The sequence below is a fragment of the Eschrichtius robustus genome, chromosome 12 (assembly GCF_028021215.1).
Source record: "Eschrichtius robustus isolate mEscRob2 chromosome 12, mEscRob2.pri, whole genome shotgun sequence".
NCBI classification, from domain to species: domain Eukaryota; kingdom Metazoa; phylum Chordata; class Mammalia; order Artiodactyla; family Eschrichtiidae; genus Eschrichtius; species Eschrichtius robustus.
In genome coordinates, this window is record NC_090835.1 from 107,422,970 (window position 1) to 107,448,379 (window position 25,410).

The 25,410-nt window shown below is 45.8% G+C and overlaps 1 protein-coding gene across 3 annotated transcripts in view; it reads left to right on the forward strand.

Moving 5' to 3' along the window:
* Window positions 1-25,410, forward strand: part of GMDS (GDP-mannose 4,6-dehydratase) — a 486,657-nt gene that overhangs the window by 210,794 nt on the left and 250,453 nt on the right. For all 3 annotated transcript variants that reach the window (XM_068557602.1, XM_068557604.1, XM_068557605.1), the window contains 2 exons: window positions 2,653-2,845; window positions 3,741-3,845. In XM_068557602.1, the coding sequence (XP_068413703.1) occupies window positions 2,653-2,845; window positions 3,741-3,845 (298 nt within the window). The remainder of the gene's footprint in view (window positions 1-2,652; window positions 2,846-3,740; window positions 3,846-25,410) is intronic.

Sequence of the window (25,410 nt, forward strand, 5' to 3'; positions counted from 1 at the left end):
GCGCCTGCTCTTGTCCGAGTCCTCAGGCCTCTGAAGCGGTGGCCTGTGTCGGGTTGGAAACACACTCCAGAGCCATCCTGTAGTTTTGAGAAAACGTGGAAAATAACGATAACGATTTTGAAAACTACTCAGTCTTGGCTCGGAATGTAACTGTGGTTCAGTTCAGGGGTCAGAAAGCTTTTTCTGTAAAGGGCCAGATAGTAAATATTTTCACTGCTGTTACAGTGTGAAAGCAGTCATAGAAAACACATCAACCAATGAGTGTGTCTGTATTCCTAGACGCCTTTAGGACAAAAACAGGACAGAGCCAGGTTTGGCCCACGGGCTGTACGTGACTTTCCAGACCCCTGATGCCGTGGTGTATTTCGGAATGACACTTGTAACTGTTAGGGGTTTATCAAGCTGAAAGTAGTACTATTCTCATGTTTTTCTTTTAAAGGAAGCCACTTAATTTGTTACTCTGTATTGTAAAATACTTTGTGGACAGTTGGATTTAATCAGCCAATCCTATTCCCCAGCACTTTAAATATCAAACACACGCCTAAGTTTTGATGGAGTTACCCAAAATCCGTGTACGTGTGAGCCACACCCCACGCCATTCCCCTGCCTCAGTTACTTTTTTCAGCCTAAGTGCTTTAAATTCCTTTCCATGGTTTATGTTCTCTGAAGAAGGGCCTACTAATTATCTAAACTGGATTCCCTAGCGTATGTAAAAGCTTTTAAGTTGTGCAGAGGCTTCTTAATCTGTGTTCCGGTGATTGAGGTTCAGCGTGAACATAACATGGGATCTGCACAGCGTATGTACCACTAGCCGTTCTCTTCATGTAGCTGTTTAGTGTGTATACCAATAGCCAAAAAAAAAATAGCCAAAGAAAGATAAAAAAACAATGTTTCTTTGCTGTTCAAACTTGGGTGATCCCATCCAAAGGATGAAAAATATTACTGGGTATGAATTTATATGTAAAAATATTGAGATCCTGGCTTGACAGGTTCCTAGTGTTAGAAAGGAGCTCCTGGTGCGGGGGTCTTTACCCGCAGTCCGTGAGCCCCTGGAAGCTGTAGGCCACACTGCGTGTGTGTGTGCGCGTGGGTGCACGCTTGCACACATGTGCGTTTCTGTGTCTTGTCCGAGTGCCCGAGGTTTTCATGAGACCCTTGCAGAGTCCGCCCCTCGGGACGGCTGTGCCCTGCTTTCTCAGCGAGCACCTTGCCTGTGTTCACCCCAGCTCTGCTGCTCCTGACGTGACTCTAGGTATAGATCCAAGAGAAATGAAAATATGACGTGTGAAAGAAGCCAGTCACTAAAGGCCACATATTAGATGTGACTCCCTTTAGATGAAATGTCCAGAATAGGTAAATGCATAGAGACAGAAAGTAGGTCAGTAGCTGTCAGGCTGGGGATGGACGGATGGGAAATGAGCGCCGATCGGTACAGGGTTTCTTCTGGGGATGAGGAAAATGTTCTGGAATTAGATGGTGGTGATAATTGTAGAATGCTGTGAATATACTAAAAACCACTGAGTTGTAAACTTTAAAAGGGTGAATTTATGGTATGTAAATTTTATTGCAATAAACTGTTACGTAAAAAGAATAAAATAGCCCCAAATCTTGCTTTCTTGGCTTTGAAAGATTGTGGGTGAAACATACTTTTTTCTGTTTGTCTCATGGCTGCCTGTGAGCTTTACTGACCTAGAGAACAGGGGTGAGTTCTGTGACCTGAGTCAGGTCCCTGACGGGCAGGCCCGGAAGTTCCCTGAATGCCCTGAGCCAAGGACAAGGCGACAGAAGGAATCGGGGGACACTCGGCTCAGAGAGGGGCTTCTAGGGGAAGCTGAGGCCTCAGCAGACGATGGGGAGTGTGGCCGCATGTCCAGCTGTATTTGGCCTGTGAATAAACCAGAGACAGTGATTTTCAGCCTTATTAGTTTAGGAGATTTGAATATTAGGTTAATTTGTTTATTGTGCTTAGAAATGATTTAAGAAAAAAGCACACCAGTCACATTTATTTTTAAAGAAGACATTCGAGAACTGCAAAACACTGGATTATTCCTTAACACCCTCTTCTTAAAAGTCAATCAACTCAATATGCATTAGCATCTTTCTGTATTCAGTGTGTTTTATAATTAAAAGATATATTATGTATATAGTATACTAACAAGTCAATCTTGCAGCTTAATTAAAAATAGAAAATAAAACAATTCTTTTTAAAATCAACTGTGTTCTGATCACATGTTCTCAAACTTACCTGTGCATAAAAGTCAACTGGGACTCATTAAAAATGTGGGTTTCCTAGGCCCCCAAGAGGTTGGTTCCATCTGAATTTTTCAGGGACACCCAGGTGATTCTGAGGAGCAGAGGTTGCATCTTGAAAAGCACGGCCCTGGGGACTTCAGCCTAGAATCAGGAGGTGATGGATGCGGCTAAAGTGTTCCTCATGTTACCGTAGGTAATTAATACCTATTTCTCAAGGTATTTTGCAGCCACTTGATGTTAGAAACAGATGACATCCATATTCTGATTCTGCTGCGAGAGAATGATATTTCCTCACAAGCATAATGTTTCAAAGTAGGAGCAGTTGCACTCTGTTACCCCTGAGGCGTCTCTGTGGCTGGTGCCCGTTCATGTGGTCCCGTCTTCACCTGCTCTTTCCAGATTTCTTTTGACCTGGCTGAATACACTGCGGACGTCGATGGGGTCGGCACCTTACGGCTTCTGGATGCAGTGAAGACCTGTGGCCTTATCAACTCTGTGAAGTTCTACCAAGCCTCAACAAGCGAGCTTTACGGGAAAGTGCAGGAAATACCGCAGAAGGAGACCACGCCTTTCTACCCGCGCTCGCCCTACGGTGAGGATGCGAACGAGCTGGGTTCTCTGTGCTCCTGGGGTGCTTCCGCCTGGGCGCGGCTCCTGGTTCCTGGCTCCTGGCTGAGGTCACGTGCTGTGAGAGCACCGCTGACGCAGCCTTAAAGGGGCCGGGCTTGCCGGTCACACACCTTTGCGTTGTGCTCACCGCAGGGTTTTTTAAAAAATATATATTTATTTGTTTGTTTGTTTGTTTATTTAGGGCTGTGTTGGGTCTTTTTTTTTTTACATCTTTATTGGAGTGTAATTGCTTTACAATGGTGTGTTAGTTTCTGCTTTATAACATCACCGCAGGTTCTTGCTGCCGGCTCCTCCAGGGTGAAACCTGCTGCACCGCTTTAAAAGGAAAATTAGGTCCAGCAAGATTCTTTTCGCTGAACTGTTGAGGTTGTGCTGAAGTGATACGGCCTGGTGTTTTTGATTCCATTTCCCTGATGAAATTCTCCCTGAGCTCAAACCCTTAAACAGACAAACAAACAAATATGATAAAATTGGAAAGCCGCTAGAATATTAAGCTCCCGTATTTTTCACTTCCTAATTCTTTAAAACTAAGAAAAAGGGGATAAGACCTAAGAAAGGTCAGTTTGATGTACTGCACACACTACAGTTGAGTGAATTGGATTGTGAAGGAACGAACTGTGATTATTACAGAAGGACGAAATTCTTAAGTATTTCCTTGTCGCGTGATTAACTGGCAAAGAAACCTTTATTTTGTCTTTGGCTTTTGATTCATTTTTTTCCCTATCTTGATACATTACATATTGTAAATATTGCACGTTGTTACTTGTTTAAGTGAAAATGGCTGTCTTGTATAATAAGACACTGTCTTTTATAACAATCACTGTCTTTTATTTGCTTTTAAAAAATTATTCCAACAGGGGCAGCAAAGCTCTATGCCTATTGGATTGTGGTGAACTTCCGGGAGGCGTATAATCTGTTTGCAGTGAACGGCATCCTCTTCAATCATGAGAGCCCCAGGAGAGGTTGGTATAGGTACTGATGGGAAGAGAGTGTCAGGCTCCACAGCAGGAACGTCGTGTGTGTGTGTGTGTGTGTGTGTTCTGCACGTGTGCTGTACAGACTGGGAATGTTTCACATCTGTTTTTAACTATGTGAATGTCAGAAGTGGTAAATGAGGAAATGTAAATCCAGCCTTAATTACCTATTAACTTTGTTAGAGTTTTTATTCAACGTGATGCTGAGCAGTGTCCCAATTTTACCATTTCCTTTGGTAGGTCGCATCAAGTGAGTTTTAACCTGAGTGTCAGGAAGTGTCCTTGGAATGCAAGGAGCTGAGCAGGAACCAGGGCTTGTTCCCCAAGTCACTGTCACTCATGAAGGCTCTACCTGTGGCGTCTTTCTGTTTTTACTTTCAATCAGTTGGATATTCAGTATTCTTATTTTACATTCCATTTAAACAGACATCCAGAAGTTTCTGTGCTTCTAGAGTACGTCTTAAGATACATTTGAAATCACTTCTTATATTTAGAATCATTATTGGTATTTTTTTTTTTTTTTCGGAAAATCATAGTTGTTTGCATTGGCTTGTTTCCTTTTCGTGGTTGCCACTGAGACTATTAGCAACATGCCAGCTCTCCTGTTGCAGATATTAGGTTTTAAGTAAGAAAATGTGTACTCCTTTCATTACTTCTGACTTACTGAAGCATGAGAAATCTTTACCAAACATGTGCACTCTACAAAGTAAAAGTTATCTGTATAATCTAATTTTAAGAAGTTTTATTAAATTTCACTATCGTTTAGCCTTTTAGCTTGAGAATGAATGAGAAATCCAACGTCATAAGTTGTTTCATGCCCAACAATTAGTAATGCTTATAACTTCGTCAATGAAATTTTATGTGACTGTGTAGCCACGTAATTAAACCAGCAAGTCATGAGGAAAGATTAAAGTGACATTTATACAGGTGTGTTTAGTGGCAATACATTTTTATTTTATAATTGCGTAAGTCAAAAATTCCCACGATGGGCTGTGGAAGCTGTTGTTGGAAAGGAAAGTGAGTGACCGGGCAGCCAGGAATGTTTCTTTCACTCAGCTCCATGGTTCTGGGTGTCCTGACTAGAGGGGAGGAGAAGGAAGGCTTCAGCTGTCCTTGCCTCCGGACTGGGCAGCGGTGCTGGGGATCGACCGTCAGGCCTCCTCAGTCGCAGACATGTTGGTGCATTTTGTCTGGGTTTCTGTGCTTCCCCCCTCAACTTTTCCACTGGCAAAAAAGAAATACAGCTCAATTGTTTCGGGTTAGGTTAGGATAGGGAAAAACATTTAGTTGTAGAAGAAGAAGATAAATTTAAATGTAACCCCCCATCCTCTATTTACATACCTCCTAATGAGAACTGTTTTTTCTCTTTGTTGATGTTAATCACTTTTTAAAAAAATTTATTTTAAAAGTAATATTTCCTTTTAAAAATTAATGTTTTTATTGAAGTATGGTTGATTCAGGTGTTAGTTTCAGGTGTACAGCAAAGTGATTCAGATATAGATATATATAAAATTTTCAGATTCCTTTTCCATATAGGTTATTACAAAATATTGAGTACAATTCCCTGTGCTGTACAGTAGATCCTTGCTGTTTATCCATTTTATGTATAGTAGTGGGTATGTCAATCCCAAATTCCTAATTTATCCCTCCTCTCCCACCTTTCCCCTTTGGTAACCATAAGTTTGTTTTCTGTGTCTGTAAGTCTGTTTCTGTTCTGTAAATACGTTCATATGTATCATTTTTTTAGATTCCACATATAACTGATATCATATGATATTTGTCTTTGTCTGACTTACTGCACTTAGTATGATAATCTCTAGGTCCATCCACGTTGCTGCAAATGGCATTATTTCGTTCTTTTTTATGGCCGAGTAATATTCCATTGTATATATAGGTACCACATCTTCTTTATCCATTCATCTGTCAACGGACATTTAGGTTGCTTCCATGTCTTGGCTATTGTAAATAGTGCTGCCATGAACATTGGGACGCATGTATCTTTTTGAATCATAGTTTTGTCTGGATATATGCCCAGGAGTGGGATTCTAGGATCATATGGTAGTTCTACTTTTAGTTTTTTAACCCTAACCCTAGAAATATTTTGACAAACTTGTATAACTTACACATTTCTTTATGTGTGTATGGAAATTCACACATACTTCTAGTTTTTAAAATTTTTAAATTTTAGCCCATGAGATGATACCCTTTCTTTGAAAGAGCTTTTAGGGGACAAACAGTGGACATCCACCTGTATGTGTTCTCCCCAAATACCCTCAGAATTTATGAGATAGAAAGGAATTTAGAGATCTTTCCATTCCATTTGTCTCATCAATGAAGAAGCTGAAGCAGCATGAGAATGAGTTACCCAAGGCACAGCACTAACAGCTGTCAACACTGAGGCTAGAGATAATCATGGGGATGGGAGGAATGACATAAACATTGCTCGTGTCTGTAGAAAAAGCACATGTACACGTTTTGGAGCTGGCGCTGGAGCAGAGCTGGGGCTTCGCTATGGAATGAAGCGACGGCTCGTGTCTTTGGTAAAAGACATGAATTCATCTGGCTAAATGCAATATGCCTTTCAGATGTTTAGCAGAAATAATCACAGTACAACATTAGTTTTATGAGATTAAAATACAAATGTGATATGAAGCAAAAAACTGATCTTGAGTATCACCAAGAGTTGGCCAGGAGAAAAAACAGAGCTAATACACAATACATTAAAACCATGTGGCAGTGAGAAGTGATAAAGTACTTTAAATATACCCGTAATTAACAGTTTAAGACTCCCGCAAATGGATGGTGTACTGCTACTGTTTAGGTATCAAGCCATTTTTAGATGCTGTAGCACATTCCTCTAAATATGGGCTTCATAAGAAATCATATCTATCAGTCTAAACACAGTATTCAGCTGACTGGGAGAATCTGGCATTTTAAGGTTCATGAACTCGTGGTTTTAAGTTTTAGACTTGAGCTTTTTTTTTTTTTTTTTTTTAAACTGCCAAGTATTTTGCTTCTTAAAATGTCTAACTATATTTATTATCATAAGTTAATCTTCAGATTTTTTAAAACTATAATTCCTGTCAAAATTAACTACCTAAGTCATAATAAAATTTTGGGTAATTTTCCCCTTTATTTTTCTAAAGATTGTCCCTTATTCATTGCTGTAAAGATAAGATTAATACTCCAGGTTAGAGGTTCTCAGCTGGGGGTGGGGTGAGGTGGGGAGAATATGACCTGCCCCCAGAGGACATGTGATAATATCTGAAGACTTTTTTGGTTGTCACCAGCATCTTGGGGGAGCAGGAATGCTCCTAAACATCCCACAGCCCGAGTGTCAGTCGTGCTGAAGGTGACAAGCCCTACTCGCCCCAGATGTTACCACCAAATCTAGACGAATGTCATCTCTAAGACCAGGATCTTCTTTTTCTTTATATATCACTTTTACTTTGCAGTAAATCCTTCCTAGACCTTTAGCAAACACTTACCTAAACACAGGAGAAAAGAAATCTGATTTAAATAGCTCCATGTGAAACCATTTAGGCCTTAGGTCTTCTGGTAACTGCAGGTCAGACCCAAGTCAGGGAAGCCCAGAGAACAGAGTTGCTTTTTCAGGGCTCTTCTAACCATCTGGGGCTGAATTCTCACTTTATAGTGACCCACTGGTCCACAGACCCACATCAAGTTGGGTCCATGACCCTCCCTCCACCTCCAAAATAAATGAGCGTTTTTATCTTCTGTTATAAGTTATGACAGGAACAAAGCTTTCCTTTGGGAATAAACCCTAGATTCCGTGTCCTGGCTATGGTATAAGACGACCATTAAAGTGGATTCGAGATCATCTCTCAGTGCATACATAGGATTATGGTAGTGTTACTGTGAGAGGTTCACTGTATATGAGAATTTTCCTTTAAAATTATTCAAATTCACAGGTATTTTAGGGCTTTAGGGGACAATAGAATGCATGATACAAATTAAATAGCTGGAACTTGCTTTTATTTAATCCTATGGGCAGAAAGCACTCCTCTTGCTGTATGTGTATGTCTGTTTGTAAATAAAATAATCTTTTAAAACATGACTAAGTATTTGTCGGTCTGGCTAGCAAATTTAAATCGTGGTGCTATAGAAATATCAAGAAACATGCAAACCAGTATCAAACAGCCCGATGTTTTATTTGTGTTTCTGTCTATTAAAGGTGCTTTGTGGTTTTTAGGTGAGCATCATAGCCTTAATTTATTGGAAACAGTTTAGCCGCCCATTGTGAAATCAGGGCATGAGTAATGTCACGTGAGAGCTCAGCAGAGCACTGCAGGCTTGACGCAGAACCATTCTGTCTGAGTTTCACGGTTAGGTCACTGGCCACTCACCTTGGACCCACCAAGGTCGAGGTGGCCTCTGGTTGGCACGAAGTGACATCATCTGGTTCACTGTCACCTTTGTGGACTCTGACACTTGGAGATGGCAGAGCTGTCGGCCTCTGTTATTCTCTGCAGAGACGAGGTGTAATTGCTTAAACATGAAAGACTTGAAGCAATATTGGGTCTAACCGAGGCGGGTTTACCACTAAATAAAGTCAACTCCTTTCCCACCGGCTGAGATGAGGCTTCTGGGATTGTTGTATTGATTTTTTTAATGTTTTGCAATTTCTGTGGCATTTGCATTTGAAACTAAGCAGGCAGCTGTCTGGTGTCACGTAGCGGGACCCCCACGTGTAGGCAGGCGGCGTCCGCGGGGGCTGAGCGCCTCAGGCTTCGCAGAGCCAGGCCTGGGCCGCGGCAGCTTGGCCACGGGACTTCGGCAGCCCTCGGTCCTCTTCTGTGTTGATGACGACGTCTGCCTCACGGGAGTGTCGAGAGGACCAGTGAGACAGCAGTGTACGCTGCTTACCTGTGGGGTCCTTGTGAAGCAGAAGCAGGGAGCAGGTGTGAAAAAGATGAGCACGGTTCCTGGTGGGCTGAGAACATTTGTGGTTCTTTGTCCCTCCTCTCTGCTTCCCTCCTCCTGTAGGGCAGGGCTGAGTCCTAGAGGCTGGTTTCTGGACCCTCCGCGTCTGAGGGGCCGGGCTCTGCCGGAGCAGCCCTCCGTGCGGGATTCTGGCGGCTGGGGCCTGAGACGTGCACCCACGGGGCCTGCCCGCTAGAGGTGGGCTTGAACCGAACACTGAGGATGTCAGGATGTTCGCTTAGAGTAGTCACCAAGACACCCCTGAATTGCAGGAAGGGGAGATGTAAGTGCTGCTGGAGAACTGCTGGAACCACGGGAAAAGTCAGTTGCAAGTGAGGTGCTGGCAGTTAAGCCAGCGAACGTTTGAATTAGCGAAGCCAGAAAAAGATGATGATGAATATGGAAGGATTATGGATAAACACCAAAGGCCTGTGAGAGACCCTTGAGAAAATTAATGAAACCTTCAAGTATTTTTAAAAATGATTCACATATTTTTATTAATGGTCCTGTGAAGTGCAAAATGTTTTGTCAAAGAAATTACAAACCAGAAAAGAAACTTTTACTTTTTGGCGATACTAAGAAAAAACCCACAAGTACAATTATCATTTAAATTTTATTAATTATAAGATAAATTGCAAGTTTTTTCAAAATGGCATTTCCCCCAAAATTTAGTTTGAGCCAAAGCTTTCTTTTCCCTGTTTATCACGGGGTTTTGTTCGCACTTTCAGTTGGCTGTGGTTCAGGTGAGGACACGGGAGTCTGGATGAGGAGCCAGGCTCCTGCACTTACTAAGCGAGTGACTTTGGTAAGTTTCTTCATCTCTCTGAGCCTTGGGTTGGTTTTCTCATTTGTGAAATGGGGTGATAACGGTCTTCACTTAGGGGGCTGTGAGCATTAAAGGAAATAGTGTACGCAGGGTAATTAGTACACCCTACTGTCACCACCACTGCTGAGGTTGCATCTGGAGAAAGGGGGTCCACCTGTGGCCACCTCACAACTTAAAATGTGACAATAGGGACTTCCCTGGTGGCGCAGTGGTTAAGACTCCTCGCTCCCGGGTTCGATCCCTGGTCAGGGAACTAGATCCCACACGCAAGCCGCAACTGGGGAGCCCACCTGCCGCAACTAAGACCCAGTGCAACCAAATGAATAAATAAAAATAAAAAAATATTTAAAAGATAATAAAATGTGATAATCATGATAAGAATGATAAAGGGGAAAATTCATAAAGGGACAGGTGACTTGTCTTTCCTGAACAAGTTGAAGAAGTTAAGCTTTCAGAGCTTGGTAACTGGTGACTCAGGTAGACAAGATGGGGCGAAGTAACCCCCTGAGCGCCAGGCACCAGGTGTTGGTAAGAACAGTGTTCTGCACTTGTTGTCTGTGTTTAATTCCCAGAGTTCAGTTAGAGACTAAACTCTGAGCAGCAAAGATTCTTCTGGAGAAAGGATTTAAACCCATGTTAGTCTTCTGGGGTCATCCTTTGTAGTAGAAAACTTTTTCTGTAGAAAATACTGGTTGTAAAGAAGGAAAAGGAAGATGGGAAAAGAGCCACGATAAGCTCAGTGGAGGATCCAGAGCCTTGCTTACAATCCAGCTGCTTCTGGCCAGGGCACAGGCAGGTGCTAAAGCATCGTGACAAGCTGGGGACAGAGCCGGCCAGGCGGACGCGCCTGCCAGGGCCGCGGCAGAGAGAGTCTGCTGGGGCAGCTCAGCTCCTTAGGTTGCGGTCGTGGTGTGCTGGCGTGAGGGACACTGGAGGTTTTGCCGGAACCGCTGAGCGTCCTTTCTAGTTGGTTAGACACTTGCACACACACGTATGTGCGTGTAAGCTTAGCCTGAGCCCAGATCCAGAGTGGGATTGGCAGCTCTTGTAGCTGAGACACAACTGGTCTGATAGAGGAGGGGTGAGGCCAAGTGAGGGCAGCACTGGCTTCGTTTTCTTAAAAAATTAAGAAATTTGTGAGACTCAGGACCTAAGGATGCAAGGAGCAGTCCTTTGGGTATCAGATTACGTACTGAGACCATGAATTGGGAAGGGAGCCTCTCTCCCATGTGCGTGGGGAGCACAGCCCAGGGGGAGGACGCGTTGCCCCTGGAGCCTCAGGACCGTGGACTCTTGGGTCAGGGGCCCCGTGGCCAGCCGAGCTCTCGTGCAGGGGGCCGTGACTGTGGTTCCTCCTTCGAGTAGTTTAATGCCAGGAGGGTGAGAACTTCAGACAGGTGGTTTTGAGAATATTCAGCATTTCCCACTGGGTCAGCAGAATTTGGCCTTGAATGCTTCTCTGACCTTGGTAGTACCGGCTGATGGACCCCTGGGGCATTCAGTCCTCTGCGTACCTTCAGTAAGTTAGAGTTTGGGCTCAGCCTCTCAACAGACCCTTTGCCATCTTCCTACATCCCTGGTTGAATGGACACTTCCAGGTGTTGTTACACAGACATTCCTGGTCTGGATGGACCCTAGCGATGGGTCACTTAAACACTCCCGGAGTGAGCAGAGTTGTTGATGTTAAAGAAGGCTTATTTCTGCCAGAATAGGTATATCATCACAATACAACTTTTTAAATGTCTAGTAAGTTTCAGGTTTCTTAAAAGGCACCAAAGCAGGATGTACGTGAGGATAAGTAGCCCATAATGGGATGCAATTAAGGAAGTGAAAATACAGTCTGATCGCAAAGAAACACTTCCTGGCCGTGAGGAAGGTAGGTGTTCAGCATAATTTTATCGGTGGAATAGGGGAAACCCCAGTGCCCACAAGACGCTGAAGAGGCCACAGTGAAGTTCACAGGAAACGTCTCGGCCTGGCCCCAGGTGCCTCTTAAAATCCCAACAATGAATCTGTACAGAAGCAGCAAACCTCTTTGTAAGGAAGAGGAAGGAGATTCTCAGAGGCCCACTGAGGAATCCTGTTGGAGGAAGACCAAGTGAGCCCGGCTCGGAGCCTCAGTGCTGGTCTGTGCCCCTGGGGGCGGCCTCAGGCCAGTGCTCTCAGAAGATGGTGATGGACATTTCATCTGACGTGCTAAACACTGAGGAGTGTTTCCTAACCTGCAAACAAAGGGTTTCCTTATCGGAAATAAATCTAAGGCAGGGACTGAAAATCCTTTTAAAAATGAACATCTGCTGTGCCCAGCACTGTCATGAGCCAATACACCGTATGTGAAAGAGTGACACGTATTCGCCCCTCTAACAGGTGGACAGGAGACCTTGGTAGACACGGCTGAATGCTGCTGAGTAATCAAGATGGATGCTTATGAACGTGAAATTGCTTTTAGGAGCGGAGGGAGCCACGCCCTCGGGTGCGGATGGGGCCTCCATCAGGGCTGGTCGCCCCCCGCTTTGCAGCCTCGCCTGCAGGGGGAAGATACCGTTGCGCTCCTCTGTTTCTCGGGTGGCGCGTTCGCTTACTTTTCTGTGACAGGAGAGAGTAACGGGAGCCGCATCAGGAGAGCAAGCGAGCTGACTGTGGAAGGAGACGCGGCTGCCGCCTTTTGTAGACCTTTGTCTTGTCCCCATTTTCTATCAGATGAAGAATTTGAAGCAAGGCCTTTGGAAGATTTTCTTACCTTGCAGTCTTTCCACTGGAATGGCTATAAGCCGATACGGTTTTTTTAAAGTTACTTTCAACATGGAATTTCTGTGAAGTGGTCCTGCTCTGCTTCTCAGGTATCAGGACTGTTCTGAGTCGAGATGGAGGCTGAAGAAGGAATTGAATCCACACGGTTTCCGTCCGCGCGTCGTCAGGGAGAAGCACTGCCATTTCTGACGCAGCGCCGTGTCTCAGTTCTGAGGTGCGGCCCAAACGTGACCCAGAACGATGTAGGATAAATCGTTTTTTAATGTTAATAAATCATTTCTACAAAAAAGAGTTGATTTCAAAGGATGATATACACGTGTCTGTGTTGTTCCCAGGTGTGCTCTGTCCTGTGTGAGTGCGGTGTGCTCTCGGGGGATGGAAAGTCTGGCCCTCCTGCACCGTGTCCCTCATCTCTCCATCTCGTTGCTCTGTAGATTTCAGAGCAGATCAGAGGGAAGAGAGACCCAGAGCGCGCAGGGCATCCGGCGGCCGCGGCAGTCACGCCCCCGGAGGAATCGTCCCTGAACTGGGACCTGTGCGTCTGTGGGAATCTGGGTTTAGAAACGGCAAAACTCCCACTAACCTTCAGCAAAACTAAAACGGTCGGTGCGTGGTACCCACGCGTGGGAACGGCCAGGGCGTGTGTGGCCAGGGCAGCTGCAGCTGAGACTCTGACCCTGCAGGTGCCTCCCTCTGTCTTTCTGTCTTGAATTTACCTTTTCAAACCCCTTTCTTCTCTGCAGCCGGAACTGAGGACACATCAGCCTCGGTCTCACTGCGCCCCCCTCGTGAGGGTCTGGGGAAGGCACTCCCTGTCACCTCGCTGAGGCCCTGCGGCTAGGGCACCAGAGCCTCGGGGGTGCCCGCAGGGGGTGCCAGCGCATTAGGTTGCCCCCAGGCATGGGCTGCCAGAGGCTCGACTGGGTCGGGGTGGGGAGTGGTCATTTAGCAAAGTCAGGGAAGCGGAATCGTGGGACCTGAGCCATCGGCTGGAGGGTGAATGAGGAAGGGCTGCCAGTGGGTGGCGAGCTGGTCGCCAAGTGGTGACACCCAGAAGTCAGGTCAGCAGAGGTGCAGGGAGCAGCAGTGAGGTCAGGGTGTGTCCCCTGGGGTGACCCGAGGCCCGATGGGGACCTGCAGGTCCAGGGCCGGGGCCAGCGTGCACCAGTGGGGCTGCGGGCAGTGAGGGCGTCCGGGGCCTGAGGGACCAGCCCCCGGGCCTGGAGGGCAGGGGACGTGGGGCGTGGGGGGCCGTCCCGTGTCCCTGGTCCCTTCTGCTGCGGAGCTGCTGCCGCTTCTCTGGCTCGCCTCCTTCTCTCCCTCAGCCACATCCCTGCTGGTCTCAGGGCCTCCCGGCCTCCCCGCCTCCCAGCCTCCCAGCCTCCCCACCTCGCAGCCTCCCCGCCTCCCGGCCTTCCTGCTGCTTCAGCCCCGCCGCTCTCTCCTTTTCCGTCACTGCCGCTTCCTCCTCCTCCCCGGCCCCTCTACGTGCAGTCAGTAGGTTTGGTTTTTGGACATTTCTGTTCTCTTGCCCACCCCCCTCTCTGGGTCTCATCCAGCCTTGGCCCCGGGACTTGAAATGTCATAAGTGGGTCCCAAATGTGTGCTCTCCCCTCGGCCCTCCCAAGGCCGGACCTGGCGTCCCCTCGGTCCTGTCTCATCCGGAGCTCAGTGTTTTGTTCCTTCCTTCCCTGATGGTTTGCTCAGCACGTCACGTGAATAGAGAGACAGGATCACAGTGTTTCTGTGGTAAGGTCAGCGCTACACAGAAACCTGTTGTAATTTGGTGGGAGTTTGTCTCTGTCAGGCTTGGTTTGAGTGAGGCGGAGGCTCTCAGTGGGGACACTTTGTGTTCTCCTGGGGAAGTTGTGGAGCCTGCGGACACGTTTGGGTGTCGCAGTGGGTCGGGGGAGCTCCTGGCCCTGGGCCGTAGAAGCTGCACCCAGGACAGGAGGGCATCCTGCAGCCCAGTGCCGAGTGCCGAGTGCCGAGCCAGGGCCAGCCCTGGAGTGAGGATGTAGGAACCGGAATGATCCAGCTCCCCCGGGAAAGGCAATGAGCATTTGATGCAAGCAGCGAAGGAGCTTGAACCTCTCTCTTTAAACCCGTATTTATGGCTAGTTGCCGGGAAGTGGTAGCTCGCGTCATGAATGGGCCTCTTGTCAGCCCGGGGTCTCCGCAGGCGCTCCTGGTGGGGCCTGAGTACCTGCAGTTAAACGCTGTTGCTTTTGGCAGGGCTTGGCGGCAGGCGAGGTGCAGGTCCTCTGATCTCCGCGGCCTGCGCCGTCAGCCGTGACCTTCCCCGGGTCTCTTCTTTCCCCACCCCGTCTGCACCAAGCCCCGGCCCAGGCACTGCCCGGCAGGGCGGCCGAGATCGCTGCGGGGTGGGACCCGGGGCCCCGGGCGGAGGTCGTGCGGGGTTCAGGGTACATTGGAACGATTTCTGTTTGCCAGTGAAGATCATCCAAACTGTCTTTGTACTTTATCTAATTCCAAAAAATCTTTAAATCAAAAGCTTTTGGATGAAGTGCTGGGCAGTGGAATAGAAGTTTTATTAGAGGAATTGCGGTCACTTCACATGCTGTCTGCTGCTGAAGGGATAGTGTTACACACGTTTGCGTGTGTGTTCACACACAGCCGCGTGCACGCATGGGCACACGTCCCGCCTAAAGTCGCCCCACACTCAGCGCTTCTTTGCATCTTAGAAGTTGGACAGTGTGACTGCAGGGCCAGCGTGAAACACACGTCTGAAAAGAAGTCACTTTGTCTAACGGGACGAGCAGAAGAGGTGTCCCCGGGGGGCTCACTGGGTCTTCCTCGGCGTTTCTGCCCTTGGTGCCACTGTCCAGTGTTGAATTTTGTATTAAAAAAAAAAAAAAAAGTCTGTTAAAGTGATAACATTGTGGCAGAGATTGTGTTTTAACAGATGATCTAATTCTTTAATTTTAGTAAGTGTGCTACTATTCACATTTTAAAGTTTAATGCTGGTAATTTAAGGTATATGTTTTGTAAAATTTGTCAGTTCTCCTTTTCCTTCAATTTTTGTTTTAGAAGATATTTGACTTAGGGAAATTATGTGGGTGTTTTGTGATATTAGAGTAGAAAGTTTAACAGAAAAGGAACACGTGTATATATACACATGCACACAATGAGGATTAGCCTTGGGAGCAAAGCCAGGGTATTAGGGTCTGGCTCTGGCGCCTCTGAGCCCGTGTGTCCCGCTGCCTGCCTTCTCAGTGGGTCCCGGTCATCGGGCCTCAGGGGAGGTGAGGCCCAGGGGGAAGGTCCGCAAAAGCAGGGTGATCTTGTGGGTCAGAATTTCATAAGTATAGTTTGCCTGGTGTGTGAAAAAAATCATTACAAATAGTTGTATTTCAGTAGAGAAATAGTGTGAGCAAAACAGTGAGACAAATTTCAGGTTTTTACGTATATTTTTATATACATGCATTCACTGTACAGACGTACTCCCTAGAAAAGAAGATGTAAAAATCAAATTTTTCTGAATGTCTAACATGAAAAGAAAAATAAATATGTCCAGGGTGGCACAGTTGTTCACATTATATCCAGATGTGCAGAGGAAACAAGTTTCTTTATTTCTTTAGGTCTGTCTTTGTCTTCCTGGCAGCCCTGCCCACTGGTAGGCGGGGACCACTAGGGACACCACAGCGCCGCACAGTTGTGGTGGCCTAGTGGGAAGCGGTGACTTGAATAGGCTTCTTGGCTGCCCAGCCTCTCTAGTTGGAAGGTTCAGCTTGGGGCCTTGGTGTGGAAGTAGGGAGCAGAACGTGTTACCCTGGGGCTGTAGTAGGTGGCAGTGTCTCTGTGTCCCCACCAGAAACAAGCCAGACCCTCTCGGGAGGAGACCGTCCTTCTCAGATGTGTCCCTTGGTTTCCAGCAGACTGAGATGACTAACCTCGAACTTGCGGTGTCACCATCACTCAAAGTCAGCAGATAAAACAAGAAATCAGTCCCCTAAGAACTTTAAGTATTAGAATTATCAGGTTAGAAGATAAATTTACCAGGATATGTTTAAATAAATAAAATGAAAAATCATAAAAAAGAAATAAGCAACAACAGAATATAAAAAATAGGCAGATCTGAAAGAGAAGCAGAGAGAACTTTACATATGAAAAATTGAAATAAAGAATTCTATGCATGACTTAAATATTAGGCTGCTAAGAGAAAATTAGATGGATCTAAGGAAGGTGTATTGCAGAGAAGACACAGAGAGGGAAATTATAAAAAAAAGAAATTAACAGACTGGCAGGTAAAGTGAGAAGGTCTAACGTTCTTTCCCAGGAGGAAATAGAAAGAAGAAAATAGAGCAAAGAAGAGGCGGTATGTGAAGAGGTACATGTATTGCACAGATACAGGAACACGTGTACACCAAGCAGAAAACCACATCTAGACACATGGACCTGAAACTCCAGGATGCAAAAGACAAAGAAGCGTCTTTAATCTCACGAGAGGAAAAAAGGTGAATGACAGTTACCCTGGCCACACTCTTATCCAGAGCAAAAAAATGGAACCCAGAAGGTAGTGTATTAGTACCTTCAGATGCTAAGAGAAAATAATTTTCAACCTGGCATTGTATAGTTATCAAAACTATCTTTCAAAATCGAGCCAATTTCTCTGCTTTAAAGGAACTTCTAAAGAATGCATTTTAAGAAGAAAGGAAATTATGTCAGAAGAAAGATTCAAGAAAGTAGGATGAGAAAGGAAATTGGTAAATATGGGAATATGCACAGCATTTCCAATCCAAAATTATAAATAAATGTGTATTCTCTGAAAAAAAAGAGATCGGGGAGCTATTCAAAGTAACCGAAGTGAACTAGCACAGCTAAAACTGAGAGGAAACTTATTTTATCACCTTTAATCTATTACAGCTGGAGACTCTGTTTGACAATTTTGCTCATGAAAGATATATAATTACCCTTAAGATGACATTAAAATAATCTGGGACTTCCCTGGTGGCGCAGTGGTTAAGAATCCGCCTGCCAATGCAGGGGACACGGGTTCGAGCCCTGGTCCGGGAAGATCCCACATGCCGTGGAGCAACTAAGCCCGTGCGCCACAACTACTGAGCCTGCGCTCTAGAGCCCACGAGCCACAACTACTGAAGCCTGCGTGCCACAACTACTGAAGCCCATGCGCCTAGAGCCCGTGCTCTGCAACAAGAGAAGCCACTGCAGTGAGAAGCCTGCGCACCGCAATGAGAAGCCCGCGCACTGCAACGAAGAGTAGCCCGTGCTCGCCACAACTAGAGAAAGCCCGCGCACAGGAACAAAGACCCAATGCAGCCAAAAATAAATAAATAAAAATAAATTTATATTTAAAAAAAAATCTAACAATGCCTGATTCACGTTTCATCATATATTTTCAAATGTTCTAATCCTTGATTCTTACAAGAGGTGGAGTGGTGGCCCCAAAAAGATATGCCCACATCCTAATTTCCTAATTCCCAGAACTTGGGAATGTGACCTTATTTGGAAAAAGGTCTTTGCAGATGTGATCAAGTGAGGGATCTGGAGACAGAGCTCATCCTGGATTGCACAGGTGGATCCTAAATCCAGAGACTGTCACTGAATGAAGTTCCTGTGCCCGACACACGGTGAGGCCAAACACACCGAAACGTCGGAGTCTGGAGCAGGGAAAGGTTTATTGCAGGGCCGAGCGAGGAGAGCAAGTGGCTTGTGCCCAGAAAACTCCGAACTCCCCGAGGGCTCCAGCATGCTTAAAGGACGGGTGAGGGAGGGGCGTCCAGCTTGTGTGATCAGCTCGTGCACGATTCTCTGTATTGGTTGATGGTGATCAACCCTTAGGAGCCGCCGGGTCCGGGCTCTGTGCTCAGGATCAACAAGTAGTTAATTTCTTCCACTTGGTGGTGGTTTTAGCATCTGAAAACCTCAGGAAATATGCGTGAGATACTATGATCTGGGTACTTCAGAGAGGAGCTGCAGCAGAGCATGTGCGGGGGGCGTGTGTCCCGCAGGGCCCCATGGGGTCCCGCTCGGTTACATGACAGGTGTCCTCATAAGAAACAGAAGAGGTGACGACACAGACCCTGGAGGAGGAGGTGGTGTGCAGGCGCAGGGATGCAGCCACGGCCCAGGGGAACCAGGAGCCCCGACACAGAAGGCAGAGAAAGGCTTCCTCCCTGGATTGCCCAGGGGGAACGTGGCCCTGCGGAATCTCAGGCTTACGGCCTGCAGACTGTGAGAAATTACAGAAGCCACCTGGTTTTTGTAATTGGTTATGGCAGCCAGAGGAAGTTAATGCAGTTACTGTTAAATGTATACTTTCTGTAATTCTCTGTTTACCCTAGTGTGACTCCGAAGCCAGGTTTTCGGGCCTGCCGTCCTCCCCTGGGTCTCTGGGAGGTGGTGTCCGGCATGTGGGACGCGGATGTGGCCGGTTGGACCTCGTGTTGGCAGGGGCCCCTGGTGTCCTCAGGCCCGGGTGCAGGCAGCTCTCTGCCCGCAGGCCTGCTGGTCTCAGCTGCGCCCTCGCCTAGTGGCCGAGCAGGTGGCGTGGGCTCCTCCGGGCCCTTCCTGTGTCTGCGTCCATCAGCCCAGGGCCTTCTCTTTCCTGGGCTCCTGGCTCTGCCCGTGTCTGGCTCCGTGGACTGTAGACCCACTGCTCCGTCTTACTCATGGTCCCCTCGGGTGGTCTTACGTCCACCTCACCCGGGCTCACCGGTGAGGGCGGAGGGCCTCCACCCCTGCTCATCTCATTAGTGTCCCTGGTGCAGCCGCCCCAGGCTGGTCAGGCCCAGGTGGCCTATTCGGAGGCTCCCCGGACTCCACAGGCCGCACGGCACAGGCTTCTCCTCGGCCATGTCCTCAATCTGCTCTGCTTGGTACCGCAGCCCAGAGGCTGCATTCACCTGGAGGCTCTCCTGCCTCTGCTGTCCTTCCCCACGAGCCCTGGAGCTGCCCCTCCCGTCCTTCCCGCCTGGACACGGGCCTGGCCCTGCCCCTCAGAGCCTGAGGGCGTCACCCGTGGGAGGGACTTTGGGCTACGACCACACTGGTTTCTGCTGCACTGAAGTTATCTAGAAAATTACTTTCCCATGAAGGCTTGCTTTCACACTTGCTGTCTTATTCCAGAATCCTATTTTGAATGATAGGGATGAGTATTACCTGGGTCCTTCTGACTGTCTGGTGTAGCTCTTCTCACCTTTCCCCAGCCTTGGGTTAACAGCGGAGAATGTCACATAAAGAGAGACGCGTGAGAAAAAAGCTTTACTATTTTAAAAGATTTATCACAGTAAAAATATCCAAGACAATAAACCTTTATGACTGATAGATACAGTATTCTACAGCCTTTTAATTTAGCATCTCATTTGATCCTTAGTATCGATTATTATCCCATTTTATAGATAAGACAACTGAGACGTTAAGACATTTAAGGTCATAGCACTGATACAAGTAACAGAATTAAAAATAACTCACAGGGCGTGTAACCCTACTTCCAGAATCTACCTGAAAGCCCTCACCCTTTGCCTCAGATTGGAAATGAAAGATGAAGCTGTTTCCAGGTCCTCAGATGGCATTCCCACCCTGCTACCAGCCCTGACCCCGCTGGGCCCACCATGACTTGGGCAGTCTTGGAGACTCGGCTTTGAATTTAAATAAATAATAATAGTATTTTATCCAGCATAGTTTGGTGTTTTTTAATGTGGCAGTTTTTCTTGTTTGCTGTATTGCCAGAACAAAAGCTCTGTATTTTTCATTCTGTCAACGCTAGCAAAACTCATGATCTCAATCTTAGAGCCAGTATTTGGACTGAAACATGTTTTAATTGGTCTCTTTCTTTTTTTATATATATATTTACTTTATTTTATTTATTTTTGGCTGCATTGGGTCTTCGTTGCTGTGCACAGGCTTTCTCTAGTTGCGGCGAGCGGGGGCTACTCTTCGTTGCGGTGCGAGGGCTTCTCATTGAGGTGGCTTCTCCTGTTGCAGAGCACAGGCTCTAGGCGCAAGGGCTTCAGTAGTTGTGGCACATGGGCTCAGTAGTTGTGGCTCGTGGGCTCTAGAGCGCAGGCTTAGGAGTTGTGGCGCACGGGCTTAGTTGCTCCGCGGCATGTGGGATCTTCCCGGGCCAGGGCTCGAACCTGAGTCCCCTGCATTGGCAGGCAGATTTTTAACCACTGTGCCACCAGGGAAGCCCAGGTCTCTTTCTTATTAGTATACATTTATATGGATATTCTATTTTCCTTGGTTAATGAGTTTACCTTGAAAAAGTAACCTACTATGAGGTTAGAAATGTTTATTAGTGCTTTGGGTGTGTAAGTAAGTCCACACGCCTGCCTCTGGCTGTTTATTCAGATGTTCAAAATCAGAGAATTAAGAGGCTTAGTCATAAAAGAACTAAGAAATCTGAACTTTTCATTGAGGCTTAATTACAGGTACCATTAACATTGTAATGTAATAATTGTAATAATAGGTAACATTTATTGAGAACTTGCTAATCACATTACCTAGATTTTCTCAGTTAAACATCAAACCTACATGGTAAGTACTGTTATTATCCTTGTTTTACAAACAAGGACGTGATGATATTAATTCCGTCTGTGTCTGTAGTGATTCGTGGTCCGCAGCGCCCTGTCCTCTGCTTGGGTGTCCCTGTGACTTGGCCTGGCAGGTGTTCCTGTCCTGTGGTGTGCGGGGACTGTTACATGGTTTGTGTAGCAGAGCCAGTGACCAGCAGCCTTCGGTCAGTTCACTGGGCTGACTTTCCATTTCTCGGTCTTCTTCCTAGCTACGGTCTTGTAGTGCAAGGCTCTTAGAGATCAAGTATCTATGTACATAATTATGGGAGTTCCATAATTGGAGTGTGCTGTAATAGCAAAACCACTCAGGTGATCTAGTCTGGGGAGGGACGCGTCCTGCATTGCGGGTGGGTTGGTGACAGCAGCACAGGCGGGAAAGTGAGGGACACGGCTTGGGTCAGGCTGCTGGCTGGACAAAGTGACTGCTAAGGCCTCAGCCCTCATGTGTCATGATTTGATTATAGTTCTCTCCAAAAAACAGCAGTCTTGTATGATAAGGAGTGAAAATGAAGAGAACAAATGGAGAAAAAAATCATTTTAAGCCTCTCCCAGGAATGAACGAAGCATATGGTGGCAGTAATAATGTTTAAAATGAATCTGAAAATGAAATTAAGGAAAGTTACAGTTATATTAACATCAGAGGGAATAAAGTCCTTAGGAACAAATTTAACAAAAGCAGCGCAAAACGAATTGTCTAGAAACTACTGAGCACTGCTGAAAGCAGTTTGCGAAGACACAGAGCAATGGAAAGAGCCCGTGTGCTGATGAGCTGGAAGGCGAAGTGTTGCTGAGGTGGGCAGCGCTCCCCACACTGACCTACAGATTCAACACCATCCCTGCAAAATCCCGGGTTGCTTTTTTGCAGAAATTAACAAGCTGATGCTAAACTTCGTATGGAAATTCAAGAGACTGAGGATAGCTAAAACAGTCTGAAGAAAGAACACAGTTGGAAGACTCACACTTCTTGATTTGAACCCTTACCAGAGACCTCTAGTAATCAAGAAGGTGTGGTACTGTCCTAAACATAGGTGTTTCGGTCATTGGAATAGGACTGAAAGTCAGAAATAAACCCACGCGTCTATGGTTAATTGCTTTTCGACAAAAGGTATAAGGCAACTCAAATAGGAGAAAGAATAACCTTTTCAGCAAACACATAGTGCCAGGACAGCCCTATATCCACATGCAAGTGCATGAAGTTGGGCCCTTTCATCTTAACCACACACACAAATTAACTAAAATTGGGTCAAATACCTACAGGTAAGAACAAAATCGATACAATTCATTAAAAAATATAGGAGAAACTCTTCAAGACCTTCCTTGGGCTAGGCGAAGCCCTTTTGGGTATGACACCAAAAGCTCATACAACCAAAAAAAAAAAGAATAGGCAAATTGAACTTCATAATAACTAAAAAAAACTTGTGTGTGTCAAAGGACACCATCAAGAAAATGAAAATATAACCTATACAATGAGAGAAAATGTTTGTAAATCATATATCTGATAAAGGACTTGGATCCAGAATGTATGAAGAACTCTTACAATTCAGTATTAAGAAGACAAGTAACACACTTTAAAAACTGGACAAAGAATCCAAATAGACATCTCTCCAAAGAAGATACACCAGTGACCCATAAGTACATGAGGACGTAGAGGGTTGAAGTCATCAGTCATCAGAGAAATGCAAATCAGAACCACAATGAGATACCACTTGGTACCCGTCAGGATGACTGTCATCAAAAAGATGGAACCCTAGCGACTGTTGGGAAGGGTGTGGGCACGTGAGAGCCCAGTGCCCTGCTGGCGGGGCTGTCACCTGCTGCATCTGCTGTGAAGCGCAGTCTGGCAGTTCCTTAACAGGTTAATTGTAGAGCTGCCCTGTGACCCAGTGATTCCATCTGTAGGTGTCTACCCAAGAGAAATTAAAACATAATCCCCACACAGAAGCTTGTGCATCCGTGTTCACTGCAGCAATATTCACAATAGCCAAAAATGGAAACAACCCAAATGTCCATTTACTGATGAACGGATAAATGAAATGTGCTCTGTCCGCATAATGGGATAGTATTCAACCATAAAGAAGGAAGGAGGGATTGATTCATGTAACATAGATGAACCTGGAAAATGTTAGGCTAAGTGAAAGAGGCCAGTCACAAAAGACCACATATTATATGATTCCATGTATGTGAAGTGTTCAGAATAGGCAAATCTCTAGTGATGAAAAAATAAATGAGTGGTTGCCCAGGGCCAGGGGGCTGGGGGAAGATGGGGCGGGATGGCTAAAGGGCGCAGGTTTCTTTTGGAGGGGTGAGCATGTCTAAAATTGATTGTTGGGCTGGCTGCACAGTCTGTGAATGTACTAGAAGACATGGAATTGTACACTTTAAATGGATGAATTGTATGGTATGTGAATTACATCTCAATCAAGCTGCTATAAATAAAAAATTAAAATTAAGTTCTAAGAACTAGAAATTTCAAGTAACTGACTAGGTATGCAAGATCATTTTGGATCCCGAGAAGAAAGGCTCCATACCCACTAGCATGCCATTCCAAGTGCTGGGAGGTGAGAGCCTGGGCTTTGCAGCCACACAGACCGAATCGGACAACTGGCTTAGAAGGGCCAGTTTGCACAGCTTCTCTGAATCTCAGCTTCGTCATCTACAAAATGCGGGTAATAATTCTTAGCTCGTGGGTTGCTCATCAGAGGGGTGGAGTTGTGGTCACTGCGGCATCGTGCACGGGGCCCTGACTCGTCTCGTCCCTGCAGACCTGCCATCTCACTTCTGGCAGCAGGGATTGCTTTGTCCATCTCCCCCTCTCTGGGCTACTTTAGCAGGGGGGCCTCCTCTTCACTCCCTGCTGCCCCTGCTCAGGGCTTGCTGCTTGGTGCTCACTCAGTGCTGGTTGAGGGAATAAACAGCAGGCCGGAGGAGTAGAATGTTGGAACAACGTCAGTGCTTCCACTGCACCCCTAAGCATTACTTTACTGGTAGATAGAATAATCTGAGCTATTTGGTGTTGGGAGCTTCACCTGATGATTTGGCATCACACATTTATCTAGTAAATTTTGGCATGATGGTATAGTCCTGACATTAAAACACAAAGATAGGCATCAAGTCTAAATTTAATTATAAATTTAAATTATTAGAAAATAAAAAGTTGCTAGTTGGTAATAGATTGAGAAGGATCGTGCCTGATAAATACTTCATTTTCAAAGGCTCTTTTTTGAAGGAGCGCTTGTGTTTTATAAGCTGCCCTGCAAATTTGAAACTGGATTTCTTCAAGTACTCTATCAACTGCTAAGAGAAACTGAAAATTTGGATTTCCATGGAAGTCTTATCGTCATTTTTAATGATAGGGCATTGAAATGTGTCTACTGAGTTTGTGTAGTAAGTGAGTCTAGTACGTGTTTGAACTTGTACGGGGCTATCTTCTTGCCAAAACTGAGAAAACCTATTTAGAAAAATTCCCCTTATCTCTGTGCCAGTTTCTCTACAAGCCCAAGCTTTCTCATAACATTCACCTCCCTGTTTCTTATGCAAAAGAACAAAGCTAAAGTTATTGCTGTGTGATAAATTATGATGGTAATGTGTCTAAACTCTTTGAAGCCATTATTGACTAGCTCATGTGCCTGTTAATTACCTTGAGATTTTGGCATTACCTGGTGCTTTGTGATAACCTTACCTAGATACAGGGGTATAGATAAACTTATCTCAGAAGTGCCTTTTAATTTTGTCCTTCTTTGTGATCTTTTAAAAGTGGACAGAAGCTTTCATTAAAGACCAGAGAACTTTAAAACAATTTCACTCCTTTAGTTTACGACACCTTTCATCCAATCGTATCAAAATATTTATACAGAATTCAGGAATCCTATCCTGCAGCTGACACTTGGATGAAATTAGAAGGTGGCACTGTAGTGAGTACAGATAGTCTAGAAACTTACGACTTAGCACCGGCTGGCTGTGCAGGTTTCTAAATAAGGGTGATCACCACTTATGCATTTCTTCTTCGTTTTCTTTAGTTACACCCTGGGAGCTAAGTTGCTCTCCTCTCTCTCTCCCCGTGAACCCCAAAGTAGTTTTATTAATAGGAATATATGATGTTTATGTTCCTGAAAAAATCAGGGTGGTCTGATTCTGGCATTTCCCTTCGTCCAACCCTGTTGAATTTTCTGTTTAAAAACTGGCATTCCGAGAGCTTTTCTCTGGCTGGGTGCCTGGATCGCATGTTACAGCAGCAAATGAGGAATGCCAAGACATCCCCCAAAGACAAATGTTTGTTATGGCAGTGGAGCTGATGTGACACTCAGAGCGAGAGTTCCTTAGCTCGTCTGAATGACAGTTAATGGTCTTCTTCATTTTCTTTTCTTTTATTATTATTTTAAAGGGGGGAAAAGAATGAAAGAAATGCCCAGAGGCTGAGATTGTGTTTGGTTCACCAAACTGTTAAATGTCAAATGCACTTGACTGATAATGCATC